The 26,183-nt window shown below is 35.1% G+C and overlaps 1 protein-coding gene across 8 annotated transcripts in view; it reads left to right on the top strand.

The window, feature by feature from the left end:
• WDPCP (WD repeat containing planar cell polarity effector) overlaps positions 1-26,183 on the top strand; it is a 416,945-nt gene that overhangs the window by 216,104 nt on the left and 174,658 nt on the right. For all 8 annotated transcript variants that reach the window (XR_012472515.1, XM_074207107.1, XM_074207120.1 and 5 more), the window contains 2 exons: positions 9,784-10,393; positions 24,634-24,822. Coding sequence is in view for 7 of the 8 variants with exons in the window: in XM_074207107.1 (XP_074063208.1) it covers positions 9,784-10,393; positions 24,634-24,822 (799 nt within the window). In the remaining variant the exon portion in view is untranslated. The remainder of the gene's footprint in view (positions 1-9,783; positions 10,394-24,633; positions 24,823-26,183) is intronic.

The following is a 26,183-nucleotide window of genomic DNA, read 5'->3' as shown; positions in this document are numbered from 1 at the left end:
GAAAAGTGATCGACTTAAGGTGCAGGAAGTGTGATACATTTTTGTACATGACCACTGTGAGGATTCATTTTTCTTAAGGTATATTTATTTGTTGTTTTTTTCTTTCTCTAGGCATTTAATTGGAAGTGGGGGGTAAGGAAGGGAATGGGGATACAGGAGAGAAGGTTGGTTAGTATTAGTGAGGCCAAAGAAAGCCATTGAAAAGAAATTCATAAATATTGAGAAGAAAGCAAAAGGAAGTTAGAAGGAAACACAAATAAGCAGGACAGTTTTGCAAATGTTGAGGGCAGACTTTATTACATATTTTTTCCAAAAAGAATCAAGATGAAATGGGAGATTCATGGTTTCATATGCCATCTTATTTTTGTGCTCTGATATGGTGTGTTTCATTGGTATTTAAGTTCAGGATGAAGAAAAAAATAAGAAACTAAGGTACAGGCAATTTCCATGATTCACACGTATTCACAAAGGAAGATAGTAAGAAAGCAGGGATTCCAAGGTAGTTATTCTGTTTCCAAGTCCAGTGCTCTTATAACAATAGCACATTGCCTTTTTTTTCTCACTTAAGAGAATTGGATATTTTGATGATGTGATGATACTGTGATTTTAACCATGTGATTATTTTCTTTATCAGTACAGATCACAGCATCACTAAATCTTCTTACTCTATCTATGTAATTCTTAGCTAGGGGCTCTTCCAGATCCATGACAAGCAATCCACTTTCTCCAGATTTCTTGGCATTATAGAGATGCCAGTGGAGTATATGGACCATTTCCCTATTTTTAAAAAATGACCTTCCTAACAACTTTTCAGTCACTATTATCATACCCTTTATGTATTTCTCTTATGCTGTCCTTTTAACTGAAAGTTTTGGAATATGCAAGGTCATGTGGTACCAACTATATGAAAAACAAAACTTTTGATTCATTGGAACAGAATAATGCATAAATATATTTTGAACAAGATATATCCAAAACTTGTGTTAAAATAATCCAGTATTCATTCAGATCTAGAGAAATTAACCTTATTCTCAACACTGCATTTCTCTTACTTTAATTTAAAAATGGCATTATTTTCAGTGATTTCAGTGATATCACATCATTGAGTCATCCTCAAAATTCCTCCAGATGTTTTCCAGACAAACTTTTTCTGTCATACTGCTCTTAGCTTAAATTTATGAAGTTGAACATTTGAAAGCTGGAATAAGTTTTTATATTCATCCCTATTAAATCTCACTTTGATAGACAACCTAAAACTGTAGGTTTCCAAAACCTTTTTGTTTTCCAGTTAATATTAAGTATGTGAGCTATCACTCCCAGCTTTCTGACACCTGTAAAATTATTGAGCATCTATTCATTTATTCAGGTCATTAATAGGAATGTGATACATCAGAGAACCAAAGACAGATTCCTCTGGAAGCTTCCTTCCAAGAATATTGTTTGAACAATTCAACCACTTCCGAATTCAGTTAAACTCAAGCATGCACAAACACCCACACACGCATATAGGCACGCATGCACTTACTTTACCCCCAGATCCTTTCAGAAATATTTGAAGTCACTTTTCTTTTCCCTAACAGAGTTTTGTGAAGTTTGCTCCAGGTACAAAAAACATTGTATCTCTAACCATATCTCTCTATCTTTTCCATACAAATAACATTAAAGGCTTTATCAAATGCTTTAGCAAAATCTAAGTAATAAATCATATATTATTCCCCTTCAGAGATGTAACAAGAGAAGTATCTTTATTCACTACCCCCGAATATTCATTCCAAGTAAGACACAAACCATGGAGGATGTCTACAGTCCAAATCAAAAAGATACTTGCCTCGTAGATGGCAAAGTCTACCCAATTAAAGAAATTACTTTTTTCGGAAATGGAATTGGTTCCCAACTTAGAAAACCCCTTCACAAATTTTCACCTTTAATATCTTGAGATTCACATAAATTTTGAAAATTTCATTTTTCCCCCTTTAGGTTATTGGAATTCTTTTTACTTGTTCTTGAACTTTACACTTTTTCCTCTTTTACTTTTTTTTAACATTTTTTGTATATTCTCCCTTCCATTGGTTTCCAAGACACTACTCTTATGATTTTTCTCATTCATTTCTGTCTTTTCTGTCTCCTTACCCAGCTCTTCATCTTCCTTACAATTCATAAGGTAGGTCTACCATAAGGTTCTGTCCTTGACCCTCTTCTCTTAATCTCTTTGTGTTATCTGTCAGCTATTTTATCTACAACCAGTACGTCAGCTATCACCATTATGTAGAGTGTTCCCCCCCAAATATAGCTCCAACTGAGACCTCTTCTAAGCTCCAGACTTGAATCTCCAATTGCCAAAAGATCACTACCATAGAGTTCTACTATATAGTTCTACTATATGTAACTCAGCATGTCCCAGATATACCTTATTATTTTTCCAATTAAACATGTGAATCTTCTATTTATCTAGTCTCCTGTATTTGGAGACTGTGATGTTACCTTTGATTCTTGTCTCTCCTTCATCTTTCATGTTTGATCATATAATGAACCCTATTACTTCTGATTCCATATTATCTCTTATTTTCTTCCATCCATGCCTGCCTCTTCATTCACTCTATCACCATTGTTAGCAGCTTCCTAAAATCTTTCAGTAGCCTACTAATAGCTTTTCCCAACTCCATTCTTTCCCTATCAAGTCTACCATCAACTCCAAACACTGCCAACCTTTTCTTGCTAGTGTATATATCTCTTACTCCTATCTTCAAAAATCTATAGTGGCCCCTCTTGTCCCAACAAATAAAGGCCAAACTTTGTTTGCTTTCAATAATTGCATGAAATTATTCAATGCATTAATTAAATTCAATGCATTCAATAATGATGACTAATAAAATGTTTTAAGCTATATTGATTCAAAATGTACAAAGTCCTTTTCTTCCACATTTTTTTAGGTTTTTGAAAGGCATTGGGATTAAGTGGCTTGCCCAAGGCCACACAGCTAGGTAATTATTAAGTGTCTGAGGCCGGATTTGAACTCACATACTCTTGACTCCATGGCTGGTGCTCTTTCCACTGTACCATCTAGCCACCCCTAAAGTCCTTTTCTAAGAAACTTCACAAAATAGGGAATGCAAGTAGTATTATATTCACATAACAGATGAGGGAACTGAGGCTCATAGAGATGAAATGAATTGCCTAATTTCACACAGTTAATAAGCATCTGAGCTAAAATTCAAAATCATGTTCTTTTACTTTAAATAAGTTTTTGTGTTTGTGTGTGGAAAAAAAATCCCAAAGTATTTATTAAGCACCAACCATATGTTAGGGATGAGATATAAATACAATAGTGAGTCTCTACCCTCAAGAAGTTTAGATTTTACTGGGGGGGGAATAGAACATGTTTACAAATGCATAAATATATGTTGTAGAATCATAATATATTTATACACATTTAACTTGTATCAATTTATATGCAAAAGAGAGAAAGGCAAAATAGTTTGATAAATTCTGCCCACCATTTCACTCAATGAGCATATGCTCTGGATCAGGGTGAAATGGAAGACATGTATCTATCATTCTCTAAGTCAGTCCCTCAACCTCAATTTTCAAGTTGGGAATAGGGTCACCAGCCTGGCCCAGGGGCATGATATAATAGTTACAGAGGACTTCGATGATCCAGATATATGCTAGTATTCTCTGATAACATTCTGCCAAAATTAGACATTTCAGCTAATGATATTTCAGTTTGCTGTAATTACTGTTTCATCTTTTATAAGATAAAGAAAAATCACAAAAGAAACTTATTCTGGATCTAATTCTTGCTAAGAGGAAAGAACTCTTTTGGGAGTAAGGAGAGGGATGAAAATGATGGGAACTTGAGGGGAAATAATTTCTCCCTAAGAAAGGACATGTTGGGCATAATCTGATTAGCATGCTAGATTTCAGGAGAACAGATTTTAAAGGGTCCAATGGAAAGTTGGATAGGATGCCATGTTCTGCAATGCTATATAAGAAGTCATCCCAGGAGGGGTAAATTCTTAAGGATTACATTCTGAAGACCCAAATGGAAATAAAACTTTTAATGAAGAGGGAAAACTGGAATCATCTGAAAATACATGTGAATATACAGAGGACTCACCAAAGCAATGAAGATAAAAGTAAAGACAAGCAAGAACGAATGACTGTTAAGGACTAGAACTTAAAATGAGTTGAGACTGGCAAGGACTAAAGACACCCAAAAATGTTATTACATACATGTATTATATACATATATATATATATATATGTATGTATATTGAATGCTTAGCATTATGCTTATCACTGTATTTTTTACCTCATAATCTTAGATTTATTAGTATTGCAAAAGGTGGCAGAAAGAATGTCAATAATTATTGACCTATAAACATACTCTTCCATCTATACAAAATCTTTATGGGGGACATCTGTACATGAATTGAAGCTCTCCTAGATGAGGCATTCATATGGAAAAAGCAGACTTTAGCAAGCAATTTTTCAACAATGATCCATACTTTTATAGTCTCTATTAGCTAAAACTCAGAGAAACATAAGATCCACTGTGCTTATTGTTAGAAATCAGGTGAGGAAAAATGCAGGGAGATGTGTGTCTGACAAAGATTTTCACCATTGTGATTGGAGGAGTCCAGATTAAGTAGAGATTCCTTTTGGGTAGTGAGATTCTCTAGATACTCTTCTTGATAGAGGACGTTGGTCTTGATTGCATCAAGCTTCAACACATTGCAGAGCCTCATGGGAGAAATATATAATCAGTCAACAAGCATTTCTGTGGCTCTTAATATATGCTAGCCACAGTGTTGATCACTAGAAATACAAAGAAAGTTAAAAACCAGTCCCTGTCTTCAATGAGCTTGCATTATAACTAGAAAGATGCAAATAGCTAGATAAATATAAGATATTTACAGAGTAGATGAGATTGTTCAAATGTTTTTGGCCCATTCGTACACATACACAGAGAAGACCAAATATCTGTTGACCAGATTCTGACATACTTAGGGTTAGTTCAACAATGTGTTTATTTGGGACAGATAGTTTGGATGTAGAGTGAATTTGGTTCAACATTAAAAAAGGTGGAAGAGAGTGGACTAGATTGCTTGGGAGAAATACAGAGCTCATTTACTGACTTAAAGTTCTCCATGAAAGCAAAGGTCCTACTTTTCCTGACATTTAAGTAGAATTACTGTATCCTCTGAGCTTTGCACATATCAGGTACTTAATAAATACTGGTTGACAAGTGAATGATTGCTCCACAACAAAAATTCCTGGAATGCTATTGATTCTGAAAAACTAAAAATTACTTATCACACCAACAATAAAGGAGAGTTGGCATGGTGAGTGTGCAGACTGAAAAATATCATCAATGGACGACTCTAAAATAGTATAATCATGAAGGATTATGAGACTGAAAGAGGAGATGGATTGGCATGAGTGAGAGATGACAGGTGAATAGCCTGAGTGCTCTACTGTTGTCCTCTTGATGCTGGGAAACATCAAGATAGACCTCCAGTATTTGGGGAAGACCCCCTGTAGCAAACTTTTGGAAGAACAGAAACAAGAGTTGGTTAAGATTGGCAGGCATTGATGGGTTGCTCTCTATAACATCAAAGGGAATTCCAAAATTGATGATATCATAGATCCTTTTGAATATTAGATTATATAATTTAATATCCTAGATTAGTACTTACTAATTCATACCTAAATTGGCTGACAATGTTGTTTGGGAGAACTTTTTTTATATTTTTCCATAATATATATATATATACATATATATATATGTATATATATATATATATATATATATATGATGAAATAATCTGATTTCTCTTAATCTTAAATCCCACATGCCCATCTGGTTTCTCTTTTCTCATATTCTTTTACATAAACAAATTGATTAAATTGTCAACATGCATTAGTTTGGGGGACTGGAAAATAGTTATTATCTTTTCTTTAGTTCTTTCTAGAGATGTGAGTTTGGGGGATGCTTTTAGTTTTCAGGGTAGCAATTCCATGATTAAAATCTGTTTTTACTACAACAGCCTCATATTTGGTTTGCCTGCCATAAGTCTCTCCTCCCCATGTGACACATGGTTTCAAATTAATTTTCCTTAAATTCCATTTTCATCTTGCCTCTCCCCTACTTGGTAAATTCAGCAGAAGTTTTACCCTCCAAGGATTAAAAAAATAACATTTTCTGTTTAGCTTTTAAAGCCCTTCACAGCATGCCCACGATCCATTCATCCAACTTTACTGATTATCCAGACAAACTGATCTTCCTGTTCTTCACATTTCTGTCATTTTTGTGCCTTTGCACTGGCCACAGATTTCTTTCTTTTACTCAGTTCATATACTATCTTCTTCATAAATCCTTTTATGACTCAACCAGTTGTTCCTCCTTCCCAAGCTATCTTGCATTTAACTACTTTGCATATATTTGTATTTGTTCAACCTGTTTTTATACTGTATATTTTTATTTGTACTTCCCCTGCTCACATTAGAATGCCAACTCAGAGAGCAGGGATTGTTTCATTCTTTCTACTTGTTTCTCTAGTGTCTTGACACATATTAGGCACTTAATAATGCTTGTTGATTGATTGATATCCTAGAAATAGAACCCCTTTTTAGGAAGTCAGATATTATTTTCATTGGCATTTAATAGTTTCCTTTTTTCATTCAACACATTTACTGAATGCCTGTTATATCAAAAGTAGTGCTATTTACTGTGAACTTTACCAAGATTGTACCTTGAAGACATTTGTAGTCTTCTAAGGGAGATAAGCATAATGCACAAATCAAGAGAATAAGTGGTATTTGTATGCCCTTTTAATGGTTCCATGTGATTTCACAATGGAGGAGGAAAGTCATTCCAACCAGAGGCAAAAATATATACAAATTTATGAAAGTGGGAAATCAGTGGTATTTGGGCAACAAATGATGTTATTTGGCTGGAGTGTGATATATGTTTAGGGAAGTCAAAAGAAAATATTGGGGGTGGCTAGGTGGTGAAGTGGATAGAGCACCGGCCCTGGAGTCAGGAGTACCTGAGTTCAAATCCGGACTCAGACAATTAATAATTACCTAGCTGTGTGGCCTTGGGCAAGCCACTTAACTCCATTTGCCTTGCAAAAACCTAAACAAAAAACAAAAAAAATATTGGAAAGGAAAGTTGGTCTCAAATCATGAAAGGTCTTTGATGGAAGACAAAAGAGTTTAGATTTTATTGAGTAGGCAATGGGGGATCATTGAAGATTTTTGAGCAGATCATATGCTGGCAGATTTATCAGGCACCTGTGTGCAGAGAGAAAATATATGGAAGATGCTCTGTAATTCATACATATATCAAATATAGAAATTTATTTTAGAATCAGAGTCTTAGATCTTAGAATTGGAAGAGATCTCAGAAGTCATCTAGTCCAATTCAACCTTGAAAGAAGAATCCCTTCTATAGAGTTCCCCCAAAGTAGTCATCTAACCTCTTAAAAATTTCCAGTGAGATAGACAAAGGAAAATGAATGAACAATTATCCAATGAAACAACCATCAATCATGAAAAATGATCCAAATCATTAATGGTAAGATAAATACAAATTAAAACAATGATATTCTACCTCATATCTATTGCCTGGGGAAAAATGGCAAAAAGAAAATGCCTGTTGTATACACTAAGGGAAAGTACACAGATTGATGCAAAATTGATAGAAGTGTATTTCTAGAAGGCAATTTGGAACTATAACCAAAATGATCACCAAGTTATTACATACCCCTTGACTCAATGAAACTACTACAAAGAGATTTTTTAAAAAAGAGAAAAATGACTCATAAGAATACAAGACCTCTTTCTGCAGTAGCAGAGACTGAGAAACTAAGGGTGTAGCCATCAATTAGGAAATGGTGGAACAAAAAGAGAGAGACAGACAGACAGACAGATAGTCTTCCATATAATTATATACCTTTCATATTATAAGAAATCCAAATTCAAATCCTTCCCAAATTTAGCTTACCATGTGACTTCTAGGTTTCCTATGCCTCAGATTTCTCCTTTGAAATACTGGAATAATACTGCTTACACTGGGTACTTCACACGGTAATTGGGAGGAAGGTATATTACAAATGTTAAGTGTTGGTCATATACAATTATTTATTACCTACCTATAGGTAATGAAGTAAAAATTCTTCATCAAATTCAAAATGCTATATAAATGTGTCACCATCACATTCTTCATGTTATATATTTTTTGTTTTTTCTTGTTTAGGGGATAATTAATATACTAAAATGGTGTTATTTGCAAAACACTTTACATTGTTTTCTTTGATCTGTACCAAACTATGAAATGAGCAGAAAAAAGTTTCCTTCAGAAAAGAAAACAGACACTAAGAGGAATTAAATAATGTCCCAGAGTTACATGGCTGATCTCAAAATCTACAACCAGGGTCATGTAACTTTGAGGTCCAGTGTTCTTTTATCTCCATCATTCTGTCTAACTAATTTCTTCCTTTTGCTCCAAACATAGGTTTATAAAATTTCCTTTGTCACCAATATCTGTCTATGACAGTTAGTAGTTTTTAGCCTGTATGTTTTTCTTATTTTAAAATGAATGACTATCATTGATGACTACCTAGGGTACAGTTTTTATGCAGGACACTGACATTCAGGGTGGCAAATTTCCTTCTGAGCAATAGGGAGTATGGCAGATCATTTTCCCAAGAACTTCATACTTTGTGGTCCTCTACCAACCTGTGTTATGTGACTTGATCTACTTCCATTAGGAATCTATCTAGGGTCATACCACAATGGAACTCTTTTTCTATAGACATCTTCTCTCTCCAGCCCCCAAGTGAGTGTGGACAGGTCTCAGGAAGGTGTCAACAAAATGTAAGCTTCTTAAAAGCAGGAGCTGTTTTGAGGTGGGGGGAACTATATCTCTAGTACCTTACATAATTGATACCTAATAAATTTGTTGATTGATTATTGATTGGTTGATGGGCCATTCATCTTCTAGCATCCTAAAACCACTACTGCCCTCTCCTACCCCACTATCTAATCATCTTACATGCTGTCTCCTTGAATTCTTCTTTGTACCACTGCCACCACCAGCATCATCACCAATCCCCAGAAGAAAAAAAATCCACCAAAGTTTATAATATATTTCCTTTGCCCAGAAAATAATCTCTTCCCTACTTGTCCCAAATAATCATTAATATTTATATTTCCTAGCTGTGTGACCTTGGGCAAGTCACTTAACTCCGTTGCTTTACAAAAACAAAAAAAATTATATTCATTTGCTTGATAATATGTATGATAATGGAGACAGTGCAATAAAGTGGAAAGATTTCTAGTCTTGACTCAGAGGACCTCAGTCCAAATCCACCTCTGAAACTTACTAGTTATGAACCTTTAATCAAATTATTTAAACCCTCTGAATCTTTTTCCTCCAAACAAATAGCATTAGAAACTTTGGTGTCATTTTTCTTTCTTTTGTCTAAAATGACTAAGTAATATTTAAGCCATTTAGTTAGGTTATGCATGTAGTATCCTGATCATTTTGTTATATGTTTTTCATAAGCCCTCCCAAAAAGTTTAAAACAGTATTTTAATCGTAAATTTGATTTCTGCTGTTATTCTATTTTTTTTATATTTAAATTTTATATTGCTGAGTTCAAATTGGGAAGTGAATGATTTCTATTAAGATGCTAGCACCCTAGTTAATATACAGCACATTATGTAATGAAAGAAGAAAATAAATGTTTATCTGAATATACGTTTTTTATACAGGTTCTGAGTTTCATCCGTACAGAAGGGAATCCACTTGATGCTAGCTTTAGCACTAATCAGCCTTATCAGGCGCACACAGTGGAGCACTCCATCAATGTAGACAAAGAGCCCATGGCTGACAGCTGCATTTATGAGTGTGTTCGGAACAAAATCCACTGTGTAACAGTCACCAGAATACCACTACGATCAAAGGCAATCAGCTGCTGCAGAAATGTTGCTGAAGACAAACTCATTCTAGGTTGTGAAGATTCTTCAGTCATTCTCTATGAAGCCCACCGAAGAGTGACTCTGTTGGCTCAGGCTGAAATTTTGCCTACATTCATTAGTTGCCACCCAGGCGGGGCCATTCTACTGATTGGAAGTCCCCAAGGAGATCTGCAGATTTTTGACATAGCACTATCCCCTATTAAAGTACAGCTTTTGGCAGAAGACTGCTCACCAAAGAAGACCCTGCAACTTAGTAAACATTTTAATGTTTCCAGTAGCCTAATGCAAATGCAGTGGACAGCTCCTCAATTTGTTTCTCAGATTCCTAATAGTTTTGATGTTCATGATCTCCTATTCCTTAGGTTTGATGGAGGGCCACTGGGTGTGCTTCTGTTTAAACTAGGTGAGTAAAAGAAAAAGTTAAGTTGTGAATTAAATTGTTTTTATTACTGATGTTAGAATTAAGGGCATGAAACTATTTCCAAAGTATATTCACTTTTTGATTAAATCAGTCAAGTTTTATCCTTTCTACATGTGGTTTCATTATCAAGATTATTTCATTAATATTCCTATAGAAACTGCAGACATATCTGGCAAAAATTACATTGATTTGTGCATTAATTTTTTTAAATTATGGAATGTGTCAATTTCCCCAAAACAAAATCCTTAATGAGAATACTTTGGTATTTTTATGAATCTTTGACCTTATAAATGAGTGTTCCATCCATTTATATACAAATTTTAAATCCTCCATATTTTCTCAATCTGTATAATTCTCATATCCTTTCAGAAATGATCAGTAGCATAGAAACCCTGTGCTAAATCATTTAACATTTAAACAACAATGACTGATATTTATGTAGTGATTTAAAGCTTATAAAGCATTTTCCCATACATTATCCTATTTGATCCTCATGAAAACTCCATAAAATAGATATGATGAGTAAATTATCCCCATTTTGCAAATGAGAAAGAGTGGTTCAGTGAAAAGTAACTTACTTATGTCCAACAACTAATGTTCTAGTAAGGATATTAATTTAGATCTCTCAAACTCTTAAGTCAAGACTCTTTTTCATAGACCTTAGGGACCTTAGAAACCTTTCCATAGACTTTCCAAAGGCACTTTAGAGATCTTATAATCATTTTTCATTAAATAGATGAAGACATAGGCTCAGAAAGATTAGATGATTTGCCTAAGATAGTTTATCAAGTCAATATTTAGAGCCAGGCTTCTTGACTTCCAGTTCAGTACTAAGGTCAAGGTAGCAGTGCTAAAGAATATATGATCAAACCCAAAGTGAAATATATGGATATGCATAAAAAGGAATACACATTTATATAGCACTTAATATGTGCTAGCACTGTTCAGTCCTCACAATAATCCTGCAAGGTGGGTGCTATAATTGTTATTCCCATTTTATAGTAGAGGAAACTGAGGCAAACAGAGGTGAAGTGACTAAGTGTCTGTGACTAAGTTTGAATTCAGGTCTTCTGATCCAAGAACTAGCACTCTATGTATTATAGCTCTATTAGCTCCTCTATTGAAAAAAATATTTCCTAACTTCTTTAACTGCATAAATGGTATGATGTTCATACATGTTATGGTAAGTTAGTCATGGAAGAATGGATAGAAGAATATTTTTAAATTCTGAAAATTTTACTTTTTACAAATAGTTTTGTGAATCTATTAGCTCCTCTATTGAAAAAAATATTTCCTAACTTCTTTAACTGCATAAATGGTATGATGTTCATACATGTTATGGTAAGTTAGTCATGGAAGAATGGATAGAAGAACATTTTTAAATTCTGAAAATTTTACTTTTTACAAATAGTTTTGTGAATCTATCTTGATTAAATCATTGCCATTTCACATAAAAATTTAAAATTTTCTAGGATATGGTGACTTATGCAGTGCAACAATATTTTTTAGTTCTTGATATCAAATTTATTTAATTTAATTCATCTGATTTTATTAACCTAAGATAATATAAGAATATGATAATAATGATAGCTAATTAACATTTACATATTACTTTATAACATACTAAGCATTTTGTCTATAGCATGCATTTTACCTGAAAGACAATTATCTTAGTCAACTGATTTACTAAATTATAGTTGGAATATTGTCTTTCCAAATAATAGAAATGTACCTGAATGTACCCAAAATGTCTTTATTGTCCAAGAAGGATGTTGAAAGATTTAAAAAAATGTAGACTGTTATTTACTGTAAGATAAATAATCCAGTACCACTTTGCCTAACAACACGTTTTATGGTTGTAAATCTTCACATTCAACACTGAAGTGGATGTTTGATGTTTGCATGTTGTCTGTTATAAAAAAAATACATCATCTAAATTACCCAGTTAACTATTAAGCAGAAGGCTCCCTGCCCAGTATACCTAGCTTTTCTTCAGGCCTCCCTTGTGGGACTACTCACAGCAGCTTTCCAGAAGGCCCAGCTTTCTCTGCCTATCTCTAGCACATTTATGTTCTTACTAAAGCAAACAAGCTCTCAGTGCAGGGATTTAGAGGCCTTCCTGCTAATTGCCGGCTTGTAGACTTAATTGGACTATCTCCCTGGGCACTATTCCTAAATCAATTAGGCAATGAGTTGGCTGTCACCTCTTTTTCCCAAGAAGGTCTCTTGAAAGCCTAACATCCAAGGAAAATCAGGCCTCCCAGATGGGAAGATGGTGACCTCTCCAATTGAAATATATCATTTTAAATTTGTTTTCCTATCATGAATTTTGTAGGCTAGAGAAATGTTCCTATCTTGCAGCATCTTTTAAAGGTCAAATTCTGCAGTTCTGCATTGATGGTTATCTTTCTCTCTTGCCAGTTTTCATGGAATAATAAGGTTAATAATGACCATACTGTGATTAGTCATTTTTTCTTTCTTGGAATAGTAAATACATCAGATCTGACACCTAACATTTTTTCTCCACAAAAAGTTACACTGATAAAAACTAAAGAGCTAACATGTATTAGGATCTGTTCTAGTTGCAACTAAAAACATGCTTGCTTTTCTTGTACTAACCTATTTCTAAATCTGGGCATTGATATGGATTTTTCATATATAAATTAAGTCATTGCAAACATAAACAGGTAGTTGCATGTACACTTTACTCAGGGCATATTTATGAGGTGGGGTGTTTTTGTTTCAGGTATTCATTGTGCAAACCTTTGGAAAATTTGACATTAAAGGTGTGGCCTACAATTTACTGTGATTGACCAGAATTTAAAAGGGAAATTTTTTTCAGTTATTAATATAGTAGAGTCAAGTTCTAATTAAACCAAGACTTTGATTTTGAATCTCATATGTCATTTGATTTCACCACAGAGAAAAATTCAGGTTCATTGCTATAAGCCACTACCCTTAAAGATGACCAGATGTCTCATTTTGCTGAGGTGAAAGTGTGAATGATACTCTCAATAAAAATTATCATTACTATTGGGGGGAAAAAAGTAACCCAAGAATATGTGTAACTCCCAAAGAGTCAGCAGTGTTGCCTTCATGTATGAAGGAGAGCATGTTGTTTTAATGTTTAGCATCATTAAGCCTTTGGAATCTTTTCACTTAACAATTATAACTATCTTTATCATAGTATCTCACTATCAGAAGGACCTTAAGAGCTATCTTGTTGTCCATCACCAGCCTAAATTGGGAAACTACTTTCTAGCTAACTTTTGACCACATCCACCCCTTACTTGAGGACTTCCAAAGATGAGTCACTCACCAGCCCCAAGGGTGATGACCCATTCTAACTTTGTAGAGCAGTAATTGTTAATAATTTCATCCAGTGTCTCTCTATTTCTCCTCATCTTATCTTTTGAGACCAAGCAAGCTTGATTTCTCTTCCACAGGAACAACCCGTCACAACCTTTATGTTCAACATTCCACATTCTTTTACTAGAACCCCATATAGTTTGGATTTAAATCCTATCACCCCCTGATTGGTCTCCTCTCTACATGGTCTAGAGTACCTTTGGCCTGGTGAAACTTGGTTTTACTGGTTCAGCCCTACTTCCCAGAATGCACATATGCTTTGCCATTAACTGACCAGAAGACCTGGCAGGCAGCTCCACCTTCTCAGCTGCCATTAACTTTTGGCACAGTTAGTGTTGTTTCTTGGCTCCCTGCCCTTTCATTCAATCAATCATTCAATAAGTATTTATTAAGTATCTATTATGTGCAAGCTATCATTCTAAGTACTCCTCATTTCTTTTTTGCAGTTTAGAAAATACCCTCATTTTAATGAACCAGACCATGTTATTCCACTGCCTTCCCTCACTGGTAATTGAAGCTTCCTAAATTAGTATTATGTCAGCTCTTGGTCTAAAAACTCGATATAAGTGAGTCACTGAGAGGGTCAGGGCCCATGACCTGAGCTAGAATTATATACACCCTACTCAACATCCAAGCCACCTGCCATATGCTGCCTGGGGAGGTGGGCACAATGGGATTCCCATACTAATGCTATTCTCTATTTATAGCAGTTCCCCTTCTTTGAATGCTATCCATGGGTGGCAGTGTTGCTCTTTGGGATCAGCTCCTTCCCCTTTTGCCCCTGCAGTATCAATACACTTTTTTTTAAAATGTGGCACTTGTATGAGATATATGATCTGATCAACATTCAGTATATAATAGGACTATCATATCCCACTTCTGTACATCAGTTGATGTAGTATAAGATCTCATTAAGTTTTCTTGCTACCTTGATATAATTTAGCTCATGTATAGAGTTCACTAAAACCTGCAATTTCTTTTTACATTCTCTATCATCTCATTAGGTGTTTCTCATTTTGTATCTGTATAATTGAGTTTTTCACTCCCAATTAGAGGCAACTGTGTGACACAGACGATAAGGTGGTAGACCTGGAGTCAGAAAGACCTGAGTTACCATCTAGTCTCAGAAATTTACTGATTGTGTAACCCTGAGTAAATCACTTGACCTCTATTTACCTCCATTTTTTCAAGTGTAAAATGATAATTATAATACCACTCACCTTCCTAAGTTTGTTGTGAGCACCAAAAGATAATATTTGCCAAGCTCCTGGTATAATGCCTGCCACATAGACACTATAGAAATCCTCCTTCCTTACCCCACCTCAAACCAAATGTAAGATTTCTCATTTATCCTTTCAGATATCATCCTATTGTTATTGAGAGCTGACATGGTAGATAGAGAGTTCTTTTCAAAGCTAGGAAAACCTGGATTCAAGCCCCCTCTCTGAAACATAGTAGTTGTATGACTCTGAGTTATATCACTCAGTCTGCAAGGCAATTATCTTTTTTAATGTTTTTTTTTTTAATTTATTTAAGGCATTAGGGTTAAGTGACTTGCCCAAGGTTACACAGCTAGGCAATTATTACATGTCTGTGATCACATTTGAACTCAGGTCCTCCTGACTCCAGGACCAGTGCTCTATCCATTGCTCCACCAAACTGCCCCCAAGGCTATTCTTTAAGATCAGAAAAGACAGAGACAGTACTTAATTGCTTTGGTTGAGAAAGTTTCATTACCAGGAACTCCCTGTACTAAGGAAATCACTGATCCAGTCCTCAGATACTCTTTTGTTCTAAATTTCATCTCATTAGATGAGATCTAGTTGTAATGTGCCAAAATCTTTTTGAATCTCAATTCTTCTCAACTGTCCCTCTCAGTTTTGTGTTATCTACAAGTACACAGAGCAGAGAGATTAAGAAACAATAGTAACTATAACAAAAAAGACTGAAATAAGCTTTCTAAAGTTTTAAGTGTGACATTTTAGCTATCCTTAATAGCATAACTGATTTGTAAGTGGGAGTACATACAACTTTAGACAAATACTTAACATTTTTTTCCAACTTCCCTTGAGATTGATTTGTTTTCAATTTGCCCCTTGATTATGATGATTATTTTAGAGCAAACAAACAAAAAACCCTAAAGGGAATAAGGCATTGGTCCCAACATATGATTAACTTTCTTAGAAGAAGCCCCCAGAATCTTGGGTAGACATCTATGGAGAACAGTAATTGAAGAAGAGTTACATAGAATTATATGAATGGACCATATTGTGTACTGTTGGAGGGATCATTCCCACTGATGAGAGCTACCCAAGTAGAGTGTATCACTTGCAATAGATGATGTCACAACAATAGTAACCAAGTTAAATGAACTATATTCTCCTTAAGAATAAATACCTGGGGGGCGGCTAGGTGGCATAGTGGATAAAGCACCGGCCTTGGAGTCAGGAGTACCTGGGTTCAAATCCAGTCTCAGACACTTAATAATTACCTAGCTGTGTGGCCTTGGCCAAGCCACTTAACCCCATTTGCCTTACAAAAACCTAAAAAAAAAAAAGAATAAATACTTGGATTAGAAAAGGGCCATGGGTCTGAGTGATCAAATTAGACAGCAAACCTTTAGAACAAATAGCTTTTTGCACTTGGGATATTTTAAAATAGCCTGAGAAGTTTAGATGAGGGCAATTCAACCCTAATTTTATCTATTTATTTTGGGTCCCATTAAGAATTACTTAGCATGACTGTTTTCTTAGAACTCTTTAGGAAAGAACCATCTCTTGATTTTTTATTTAATTATATCTATATTCAATCTATATTCAGACTCCCACAGTTATTCTCTGAGGATGACTACCATTTTTCATCATAAGTCCTTCAGAGTGGTTGTGGATCATTCACAGACTCTCCTGATTCTACTCATTTCATTTTGCATCAGTTCAAGTAAGCCTATTCAGGTTTTTCTGAGAGCATCTAGTTCACCATTTCTTATATCACAGTAGTATCCCATCACAATCATATACCACAAATTGTTCAGCCATTCCCCTATTGATGAATATCCCCTCAATTTCCACATCTTTGCCACAAAAAGGGCTGTTATAAATATTTGGGCTTAGTTCCAAATTGCTCTACAAAGTGGTTGAATCAATTCATAATTCTTAACAGCAGTGCATTAGTGGAAAGAGCCATTTCTTGTGTAATTTGTTTTTATATGCAGTATTTTTCTTGTGGTATTCATTATTTTTTAACTTCACTTTGATTCAATAAGCAACCACTGTGTGCCAGGCAGCTTGGCTGCAATGTATTGAGAGCTAGCCTCAAAGTCAGAAAGTCCTGAGTTTAAGTCCTATTTCTGACACATACCAGTTAAGTGATTCTTAGGCAAGTCATTTATCTTGTCAATGCCCCCAGGCAACTCTAAAACTATAAGTTGTAGAACAGTTGTTAATCTGTATTAATGGAGGGATTTTCTTCACACTAAGCTCCCTATGCCAACAAAATCACAGTTCTGGAACAAAATAGTGTTTCAGATATTGTGCTGAGTTCTAGAAATACAAAAAGAAAAAGACAACAACAAAACAGTCTCTGTCCTCAAATAGCTTATATTCTATTGGTAAGAAAGATAAAGGAGGACATGCTAACACTTCCCTCTCCTTACACTATTTCTCTAGAATACCTACTCCATGGACAACAAATTTTCACTTTCATCTTAAATCTTTCCCTTTCCTACTCCTTCCATCTACTGGCTTTCACAGATATCTGGCTCTCTTATGCTGACATAAGCTCCCTGGCCTCCCTTTCCAGCACCGGCCACAATTCCATTCATTCCCTCTGACTCAGAAAGGAATATTCCTTCCTCCTCGTTGCCACTTGTAAATAATCTCTCTACCACCATCACTCAGAAACCTCTCCTCCTTTGGAGCTCAATTCATCTATATCTACCACCATATCAAAATTTGTATAGATACTATCTCTCATCCTCCAGGACATAACACTTTTTTTTTCAATTACTTCATTTCCTCCCCTGCAGTCTCTCCATCCTCCTCAACTGCTCATACAAGGAGACTTCTAGATACATATTAATAATCCCTCACACATGCTAACCTCACAGTTCCTTAATTTATTCATTTCTTATGATCTATTCCTCCACCCCACCATAACCCCACATGAAGATGATCATGTCCTTGATCTTGCCATCATTCACAGATATACCAATTCCATCTTCATGAACCTTAAATTTCATAATGTCCTCAAAACCGATTGTTGTCCTACCTCTGACTCTATATATGAAGAACCCTGTTCTTCATAAATGTTGTAACCTTCAGTCCCTTGAACCTTCAATTCTTTCCTAGGTCATTATCCCAAACTGGCTTTATTCTCCTCTGTTCTCCATCTTTATACAAGTTCAACTCTATACTTTTGGGGCAGCACAGTAGATACAGAACTGGGCCTGGAATAGGTTTAAATTTGGCCTCAGACACTAGCTGTGTAGTCCTGAGCAAGTCACTTTTTATTTGCAAGGTAATGGGATCAAGTGACTTGCCCAAGGCCACAGCTAGGTAATTATTAAGTGTCTAAGACCAGATTTGAACCTAGGTCCTCCTGACTCCAGGGCTGGTGTCACCAAGCTGAGCAAGTCACTTAACCTCTGATGGCCTCAGTTTCCTCTATTGTAAAATTGAAATCATAATAGCCCTATGCCCGGAAGTTATTGTGAGGATCAAATGAGAAAATATTTGTAAAAAGCACCTAGCACAATACCCAAAACAAAATAGTTTATTCCTTTGCCCTTGAGTCCCTTACACTAATTTTATTATTAATCTCACTGTATCAAACTTCAGCTTTTTTTTTTAGATTTTTCAAGGGTTAAGTGGCTTCCCCAAGGCCACATGGCTAGGTAATTATTAAGTGTCTGAGGTCGGATTTGAACCCAGGCACTACTGACTTCAAGGCTAGTGCTTTATCCACTGCACCACCAAGCCGCCCCAAACTTCAACTTTTGATCATTCCTGCCATATTCTGTCTTTGCTACTACAATGTACTGCTGAATCAAGATGGAGAAAATAACAAAAGCATGTGGCTGAATCAACTGCAAATTTATGTTATATATCTTCAGCTGAAACCTCACTACTATAATCAATCTTTTTACATCTCCCTGATTTATTCACTTCATGAGTTCAAATCCATTCTCAGACACTTTCTAGCTGGGTGACCCTGGTCATGTCACTTAACTCTGTCTCAGTTTCTTCATCTGTAAAATGAACTAGAGAAGAAAATGACAAACCTTCAATACTCTTGCCAAGAAAATTCCAAATGGGGTCACAAAAGTTGGACATGACTGAAAGAACTCAACAACAACAACAACACAATAATTTATTCATGCAAAATGCCAAGCTGGATGAATCAAAGCCAGAATTAAGGGTGCCAGGAGAAATATCAACAATCTCAGAAATACAGATGATACCAATGTGATGGCAGAAGGTGAAGAAAAATTAAGAAGCCTCTTGATGAGGGTGAAAGAGGAGAGTGTAAAAGCTGGCTTGAAGCTTAATATGAACAAAAAGAAGATCAGGGCATCTGTTCCTATTACTTCCTGGCAAATAGAGGGAGAAGAAATGGAAGCAATATCAGATTTTTATATTCTTGGGCTCAAAGATCATTGCAGATGGTGAACTGAAGTCATAAAATTAAAAGATGCTTGCTCCTTGGAAGGAAAATTATGGCAAATCTGGATAGCATACTAAAATGCAGAGACATCACCTTGCTGACAAAGGTCCATATAGTCAAAGCTATGGTTATTCAGTAGTAATGTATGACTGTGAGAATTGCACTATAAGGAAAATTGAGCACCACAGAATTGACACTTTTGAATCATGGTGCTAAAGATTTTTTGAGAGTTCCTTGGAAAGCACAGAGATCAAATCAATATTTAAATAAATTAACTGTTCATTGGAAAGACAAATAGTGAATTCGGAGGTTAAATACTTTGACCACATGAGAAGACAGAAATCACTGGAAGAGACTCTAATGCAGGGAAAGACTGAAGGCAAAAGAAGTATATGAAATCAGAAGATGGGATGAATAAATATTGTCATGGAAATAATGGACATAAACTTAGACAAACTTCAGGAGATAGTAGAGGACAGAAGAACATGGCATACTATGGTTCATGTTGTCACAAAGAATCAGACACAACTGAATGACTGAATAATAACCAAATTTATTCACAATCCCACTCAATGCAATGGCCCTTCCAAACCTTTTCATCTCTCCCCAAACCTCCACAGTTCCACTCTCAGTGCCATCTTAACTGAGAAGCTTGCCTCAAATTTTACCAAAAAAGAATTGAGGCTATTTGTGAAGAGTCTCCTCTTCTCCCACACTTTATTTTCAATCTCTGTCTTCTGACAGCTTCCCTTCAGGCATGCCCATGTCTCCTCCATCATCAAAAAACCCTCACTTGGTTCATCCATCCTAACTAGATCCCATATTTCTCTTCCTTTTTGCAGTCAAACTCCTTGAAATGGAGGTGCTTCCATTTACTTTCTTTTCACTGCCTTCTTAATTCTCTATATTTCATCCAGTTACCATTGATCTCTTAATTTCCAAGTCTAATAGACTTTTCATCCTTCTTGGCCTCTATATCACATTTATTTTGTTAATCACCTCCTTCTTAATAATCTCTTCTCTTAAGGTTTTCATGAAATACTGTCTTGTTTTCCTCCTACCTATAAGATGATTATACATCTTAGTCTCCTTGCTGTATATTCATTTAGATTATACCCACTGAGTGTCTCATGAGGCTCTGTCCTGGACTCTTTTGATCCCCTATACTGTTTCACTTCATGATTTCATCAATTCCTATGGATTCAAGAATCATTTCTACTCCTCACCTCTCTGTTGACCTCTAGCCTCCCATCTCTAAATGCCTATTGAACATCTCTCTAACTAGATGTCCTATAGATATCTTAAACTAAGCATATCTAAAACTGAAGTCATTATTTTCCCCTCCTCAAACTCTTCCTTTCTTCCTAACTTTCCTATCACTGTTGAGGGCACTATGATTTTTCCTGTCACATTTCCAACTTAGCTATTATCCTTGACTCCTCGCTCTCACTCCCAATATCCAATCTGTTGTCATAGTCTGGCAATTTTACCTTCATACCAACTCTTGCATTTGCCCCCTTCTTTCCTCTTAACATGATAAAAGTCGGTTCTTATCATGTCATACATGAACTGGTAGAATAGACTATAAGTAATTTGCTTGCCACAAGGTTCTCTTTATTCTTCTTTATCCTACATTCGGATGTGAAAGTCATATCCCTAAACCACAAGTCTGATAATGTCATCCTCTCAAATTAGAAAACTCCAGTGGCTCCATATTTTCTCCAAGATCATAGACTAACTTGTTACAAAGATTTTTTTTTCCTCATTTACTTTCTTCTCTTCTAACTTTAGCTTCATTGGTTTTGTTTGTGCAAAAACTTTCTAGTTTTTATCTAATCAAAAGTGTTCATTTTCCCTTCTAGTATCTTTTCTATTCCTTGTTTTGTCATGAACTTTTACCCACCTATTAATCTAACAAGTGATTTCTTCCTTGCTTCTCTAATTTGTCCATTACATCAGACTTTTTAAGTTTATCTTTGCCAATTTGATAAGTGTGAAATGAAAGCTCAGTGTTGTGTATTTTAATGTTCATTTATTTTATAAAATATTACTCATATGGGCCTGTCTTTCATTTAGTTAATAGTTTGTCATTCTTCTTTTGAGCACTTTCCATATCTTTTTTAAAAAAACTGGGTTTGCTAATGAGTTTCCTGTGCATCTATGTTAGCCTTTTTCAGCCGATCCCTTTTTTCTTCCTTGTTGGCATCATTGCTGCTTGATGTGTTATTTATTGGTGACATGTTTTGCAAATGTTATAAAATATATCTCAGTTGAATGGAAAAAGTGATATGTAAGCAAAATGCCTTGTGAAATTTGAAGAAAAATAGGCCTTTTGGGGAAAACCATTGAAGGACTACTATAGTAGAAAATACAGGATCCAAACTAAATGTAAGAAACCTCTTTTATTTGGACCCCATTAGTTCAATTCAGTTCAAGAAACATTTATTAAGTATGTGCAATGTAAAGAAAATTGTGCTAGTTGCTGAGAATACAAAGACAAAAATGAAAATTGTCTCTTCCATCAAAACTAGGAATAGATTGATGACATAAAGCTCTGGACCTGGAATTAAAAAGACTCTTTTTCCTGAGTTCAGATCTGACCACAGACACTTACTAGCTGTGTGACCCTGGGCAAGTCCCTTACCTGTCTTAGTTTCCTCATTTGTAAAATGAGCTGGAAAAGGAAATGGCAAATCACTCCATTATTTTTGCTAAGAAAACACCAAGTGAGGTAACAAATAGTCAGACATGACTGAAATATCAAAACTTTTAATATTTTAAAAAACCACCTGTGGCATCTCTCATTTTCCATGGTCTTTTGCATAACACTGTCAGCACTTTAATGATCATATAGCCATTTTTCTCCCCTATAACCTGTTATACACTTAATCCTGAAGTCATCGAGGACTCTTCAGGAGCATCATGTCTGAAATGCTTTAGATAATCAATAATTTTGACATGGTTTCATTTTGTAAGTCACATATATATGCTTCTGCTAACACTAGACAGCCTGATAGTATCCAAATTTAAGCAGACAAAATTGGATTTATTCACTTTTCCCAATTTAATTGATTCTGTCAACAATGGGGATTGTGATATACCCATATTTTTAATTGCTTTCATATGTAATGTCTTTAGTTCTCTGACTTTTAAGAATAGATATCACTTCAAGGAAGTCTGCAAAAAATTTAACTTTAAATTTTAACACTTCAGTAACTGTAAGATCTTGGAAAGGCTGTTGGTATGAAAGTCATTAGTTCTAAGAATTATTCAAACCCACATTGAAACCAAATAAGTTGCATTGAAGCACAAAGGAAAGTACAGTTGAAGTGTTAAAATGTACCTAAAAGTTAACAAACTGCAAAACAGCCTAATTAATCTCCTTTAAAAAATAAAAGCAAAGATCTTCAGAGGGAACAGGCATGTGGTATGGTTGTTATTAACTTCTTTACAATAAAGTTTGAAATTGGAAGAACAGTGAAAAGACCAGTTTTCCCCCCCCTTAAAAGACTGCTAACCACTTCCTTCAAGAAACAACAACTTATCATGGTCAACACAATACAAAGATTAAAGTATTAAAGATTGGAAAATGGTCATTTTTAATTGAAGAAAGAACTGAAAGGTATATCAAAACCATTGTCAGAAGTTCAGAAGAGCATATAATATATGAATATCTCCATCAGACCTTAAAATATTTACTCTGGTAGGCCACCCCTCTGGTGGGCTGCCCCTCCAACCCCGGGGAGCAGAGCCTTTCTGCTCTTTTCCAGGTTACCTTGAGTAGGAGAACTGCCTCACTGGGTCCCTCTGTGGATTCTGTCTCTCAAAAATTTAGTTAAAGTCCTTAGTTTCAAAGATTTATGAGAGAGCGCCTAAGACATGATCCGCTCTTCAGACCTTAAAATATTCATCCCAAAATATGTTTGAACAATTCTTTTTATTTTCAGTGGGCCTGGAGGTATTAATTATATCTAATAAAAATATTGATATGCTGAAAAGTAGTAATTTCCCTGGTTTTATAGGAATTCCCAAATGGAGATCAAATGTTTCATGCAACATGGCCTTCCTGTATGGCACAAATTATGAAAAGTTAAGAAAGTTAACCAAGATGGAAATAAACATGCCTCATTTCCCTTGGAATTTACCTGTTTAAAACCCTGAAAATTGATGAGCTATACTCAAGAAAAAATGAACTGTTTAATCAGAAATATGATTTATTTTCTAATGTGATAAAAATATCATTTCATGATGAATTAAATGTGTCAATATTTTGTGAACTCAGTGCCAAATTGTATAAAACAAATGATTACAACTAAAGGATATAATACATATCAAAAATTTTTAAAGATTGAAAAGTATAAGGGTTTATTGTTAAGGCAATAATTTAATTATTTTATTTTGTCCCAGTTAATTTGAAAACTGATGTGGATTATTTTCTCTTTCTATCTCTGTATTTATCTTAGCTTTCAAGTTGCTATCAGATATTTTTATTTTTTCCTTTCTAGCCCCAAAATGATGTTCTTCAGCAAAGAATTCAAATAAGTTGAATTTTTCTGCCCCCCTCTGTTATCAGTGATCACTCTCCTATCCAGCACAAGCACCAGTCCTTTTCGTTCTTTATCCTAAGTTGGTTTATCAGTTCCCTATGCGTTAAGAGAGATTTTTTTTAAATGGCTCTCCATTAGAGTCAATTTCCATATGTTTGAGAGGATAAGCAAAAGCAAATATAGTCATGATGTCTATCAAAATAGGTATTATACTGAAATGTTCATATGACTTTAGAAAATATTATGCTAATTTTAAAAAGAAAAAGTATGATAATTAGGTGTTTAAAAGGATTTTACTCTTAAGAAATTAGAAAAAAGCTTTGATTAAAGAGACATGTTTGATATTTTTATAAGAATATCTATCAATACATTAAGGTTATTAATTCTCTGCCTATGATATGATACTCTGATGTTTTGCTAGATTTTATTTTATTTTTAGCAATTAGTTGGCTAATTATATAATTTAGAAGACATGAAAGTGATTAGTAAATTGGTAGAATAAAATGCTTTTATTTATGGAAAATAGTTATCCTTAAGTCCACTGAGTAAAACATGTTTGGTAGCATATTGGCCAGGTTTTTAAAATGCATGATTGTCATTATTTCCTACTTTTTCCTACATCTGATTTAAATTTTTCTGTTGCAGGAATCTTCACAAAAGGACAGTTGAATCTTGTCAGTCTTATCCATCAATATATTCGTTATGATGAGATCCATGAAGCAATAAGTGTTCTAAACAGCATGAATTGGAATACCACAGGTCATCAGTGTTATGTGAGCATGAGTGCCATTGTAAACCATCTTCTTAGACAGCGGCTAACACCAGAGAGAGAAGGTTAGAGTAAAACTGTAATTCATTAGTACAGCATATCTTTGAAACAATTTTCATCCTATCTCCTTTTTTGTTGTTACTGCTGCTGGTGTTCGCAGTTTTTGGAGGAAATCAGGGTTAAGTGACTTGTCCAGCGACACACAGCTAGTCTAAAGCTGGATTCAATCTGCTGATTCCAGGGCAAGTACTCTTATCTACTGCACCACATAACTGCCCCAATCCTGTTTTCTTGTTTAGTTTTTCAGTCTTCTAGTTTATTACAAAATTAAATACACTAGCAAATAAGAGCACTGTTTATGAAACTTGTGGCATTTTAAATTTTAGTAGTATATTAAATTTAAGAGTTAACATAGTGGGGCGGCTAGGTGGCATAGTGGATAAAGCACCAGCCCTGGAGTCAGGAGTACCTGGGTTCAAATCCGACCTCAGACACTTAATAATTACCTAGCTGTGTGGCCTTGGGCAAGCCACTTAACCCCATTTGCCTTGAAAAAAAAGAGTTAACATAATAGCCCTGTTTTGAGTCCATTCGAACTTTCTAAATATACATGTATATGTACAATTTTTAATCAGTTCTTTTTGATCCTCACAAAAACCAGTACATAAAGCAAACAATTTTAAGACTCTTTAATTATCTTTAAGATACTTGCTAAATATTGCAATATTCTTTTCTGTGAAAGAATCCTAGTGAACCCAGAATCCTAGATTTAGGACTAGTTAAGTCCTTAGTGGTCATTTGATCCAGCTTCTTCATTTTAGATATGAAGAGCAGAGATCTGGACAGCCAGGCAACATGGTAGATGAAAGAGCTCTGGACCAGGTTTCGAAAAAACCTGAGTTTAAATCTAGCTTCACTCAGTTCCAATCTAGCTTCACTCAGTTCCTAGCTGTTATTTGTCCTTCATTCTCAAAGAGGACCTTGAGAGCAGGGATATGATATCATGACATACAAGTGAATTGGATTTAGGTGAGGGAGGGCTGTGCAAAGTCACAAGCCTCACTTTCTTTGGAGCCTCTGGATCCAGTGGCCAAATATGAATAAGAATACTGGAGATGTGCCAGAATACAATGGGAGACTTTGGCCTTTTTAAGTTAAGATCTTTAACAGGTTTAATTTGACTGTGACAACACCCATTGGTGATTTAGGCAGGTTAAGAAAGAAATGAAGCCAAGTGTCGTCTTTTGCATAGTCAAAACAATTTGACCATTTCCTAGATGTGGGACCCTTGACAAGTCACTTATCCTCATCTTCCTTCTCTATAAAAATATTGGAATAATAATAACTTCTTCCTCCCAGGGTTATTGGAGGCTTAATGATAAAAATAAGGTCTGTAAAGCATTTTACAAAGCTAAAAACATTCTAT

This window comes from Macrotis lagotis, chromosome 1, assembly GCF_037893015.1.
Source record: "Macrotis lagotis isolate mMagLag1 chromosome 1, bilby.v1.9.chrom.fasta, whole genome shotgun sequence".
Classification (NCBI taxonomy): Eukaryota; Metazoa; Chordata; class Mammalia; order Peramelemorphia; family Peramelidae; genus Macrotis; species Macrotis lagotis.
This window is presented reverse-complemented; position numbering and strand designations above follow the sequence as displayed.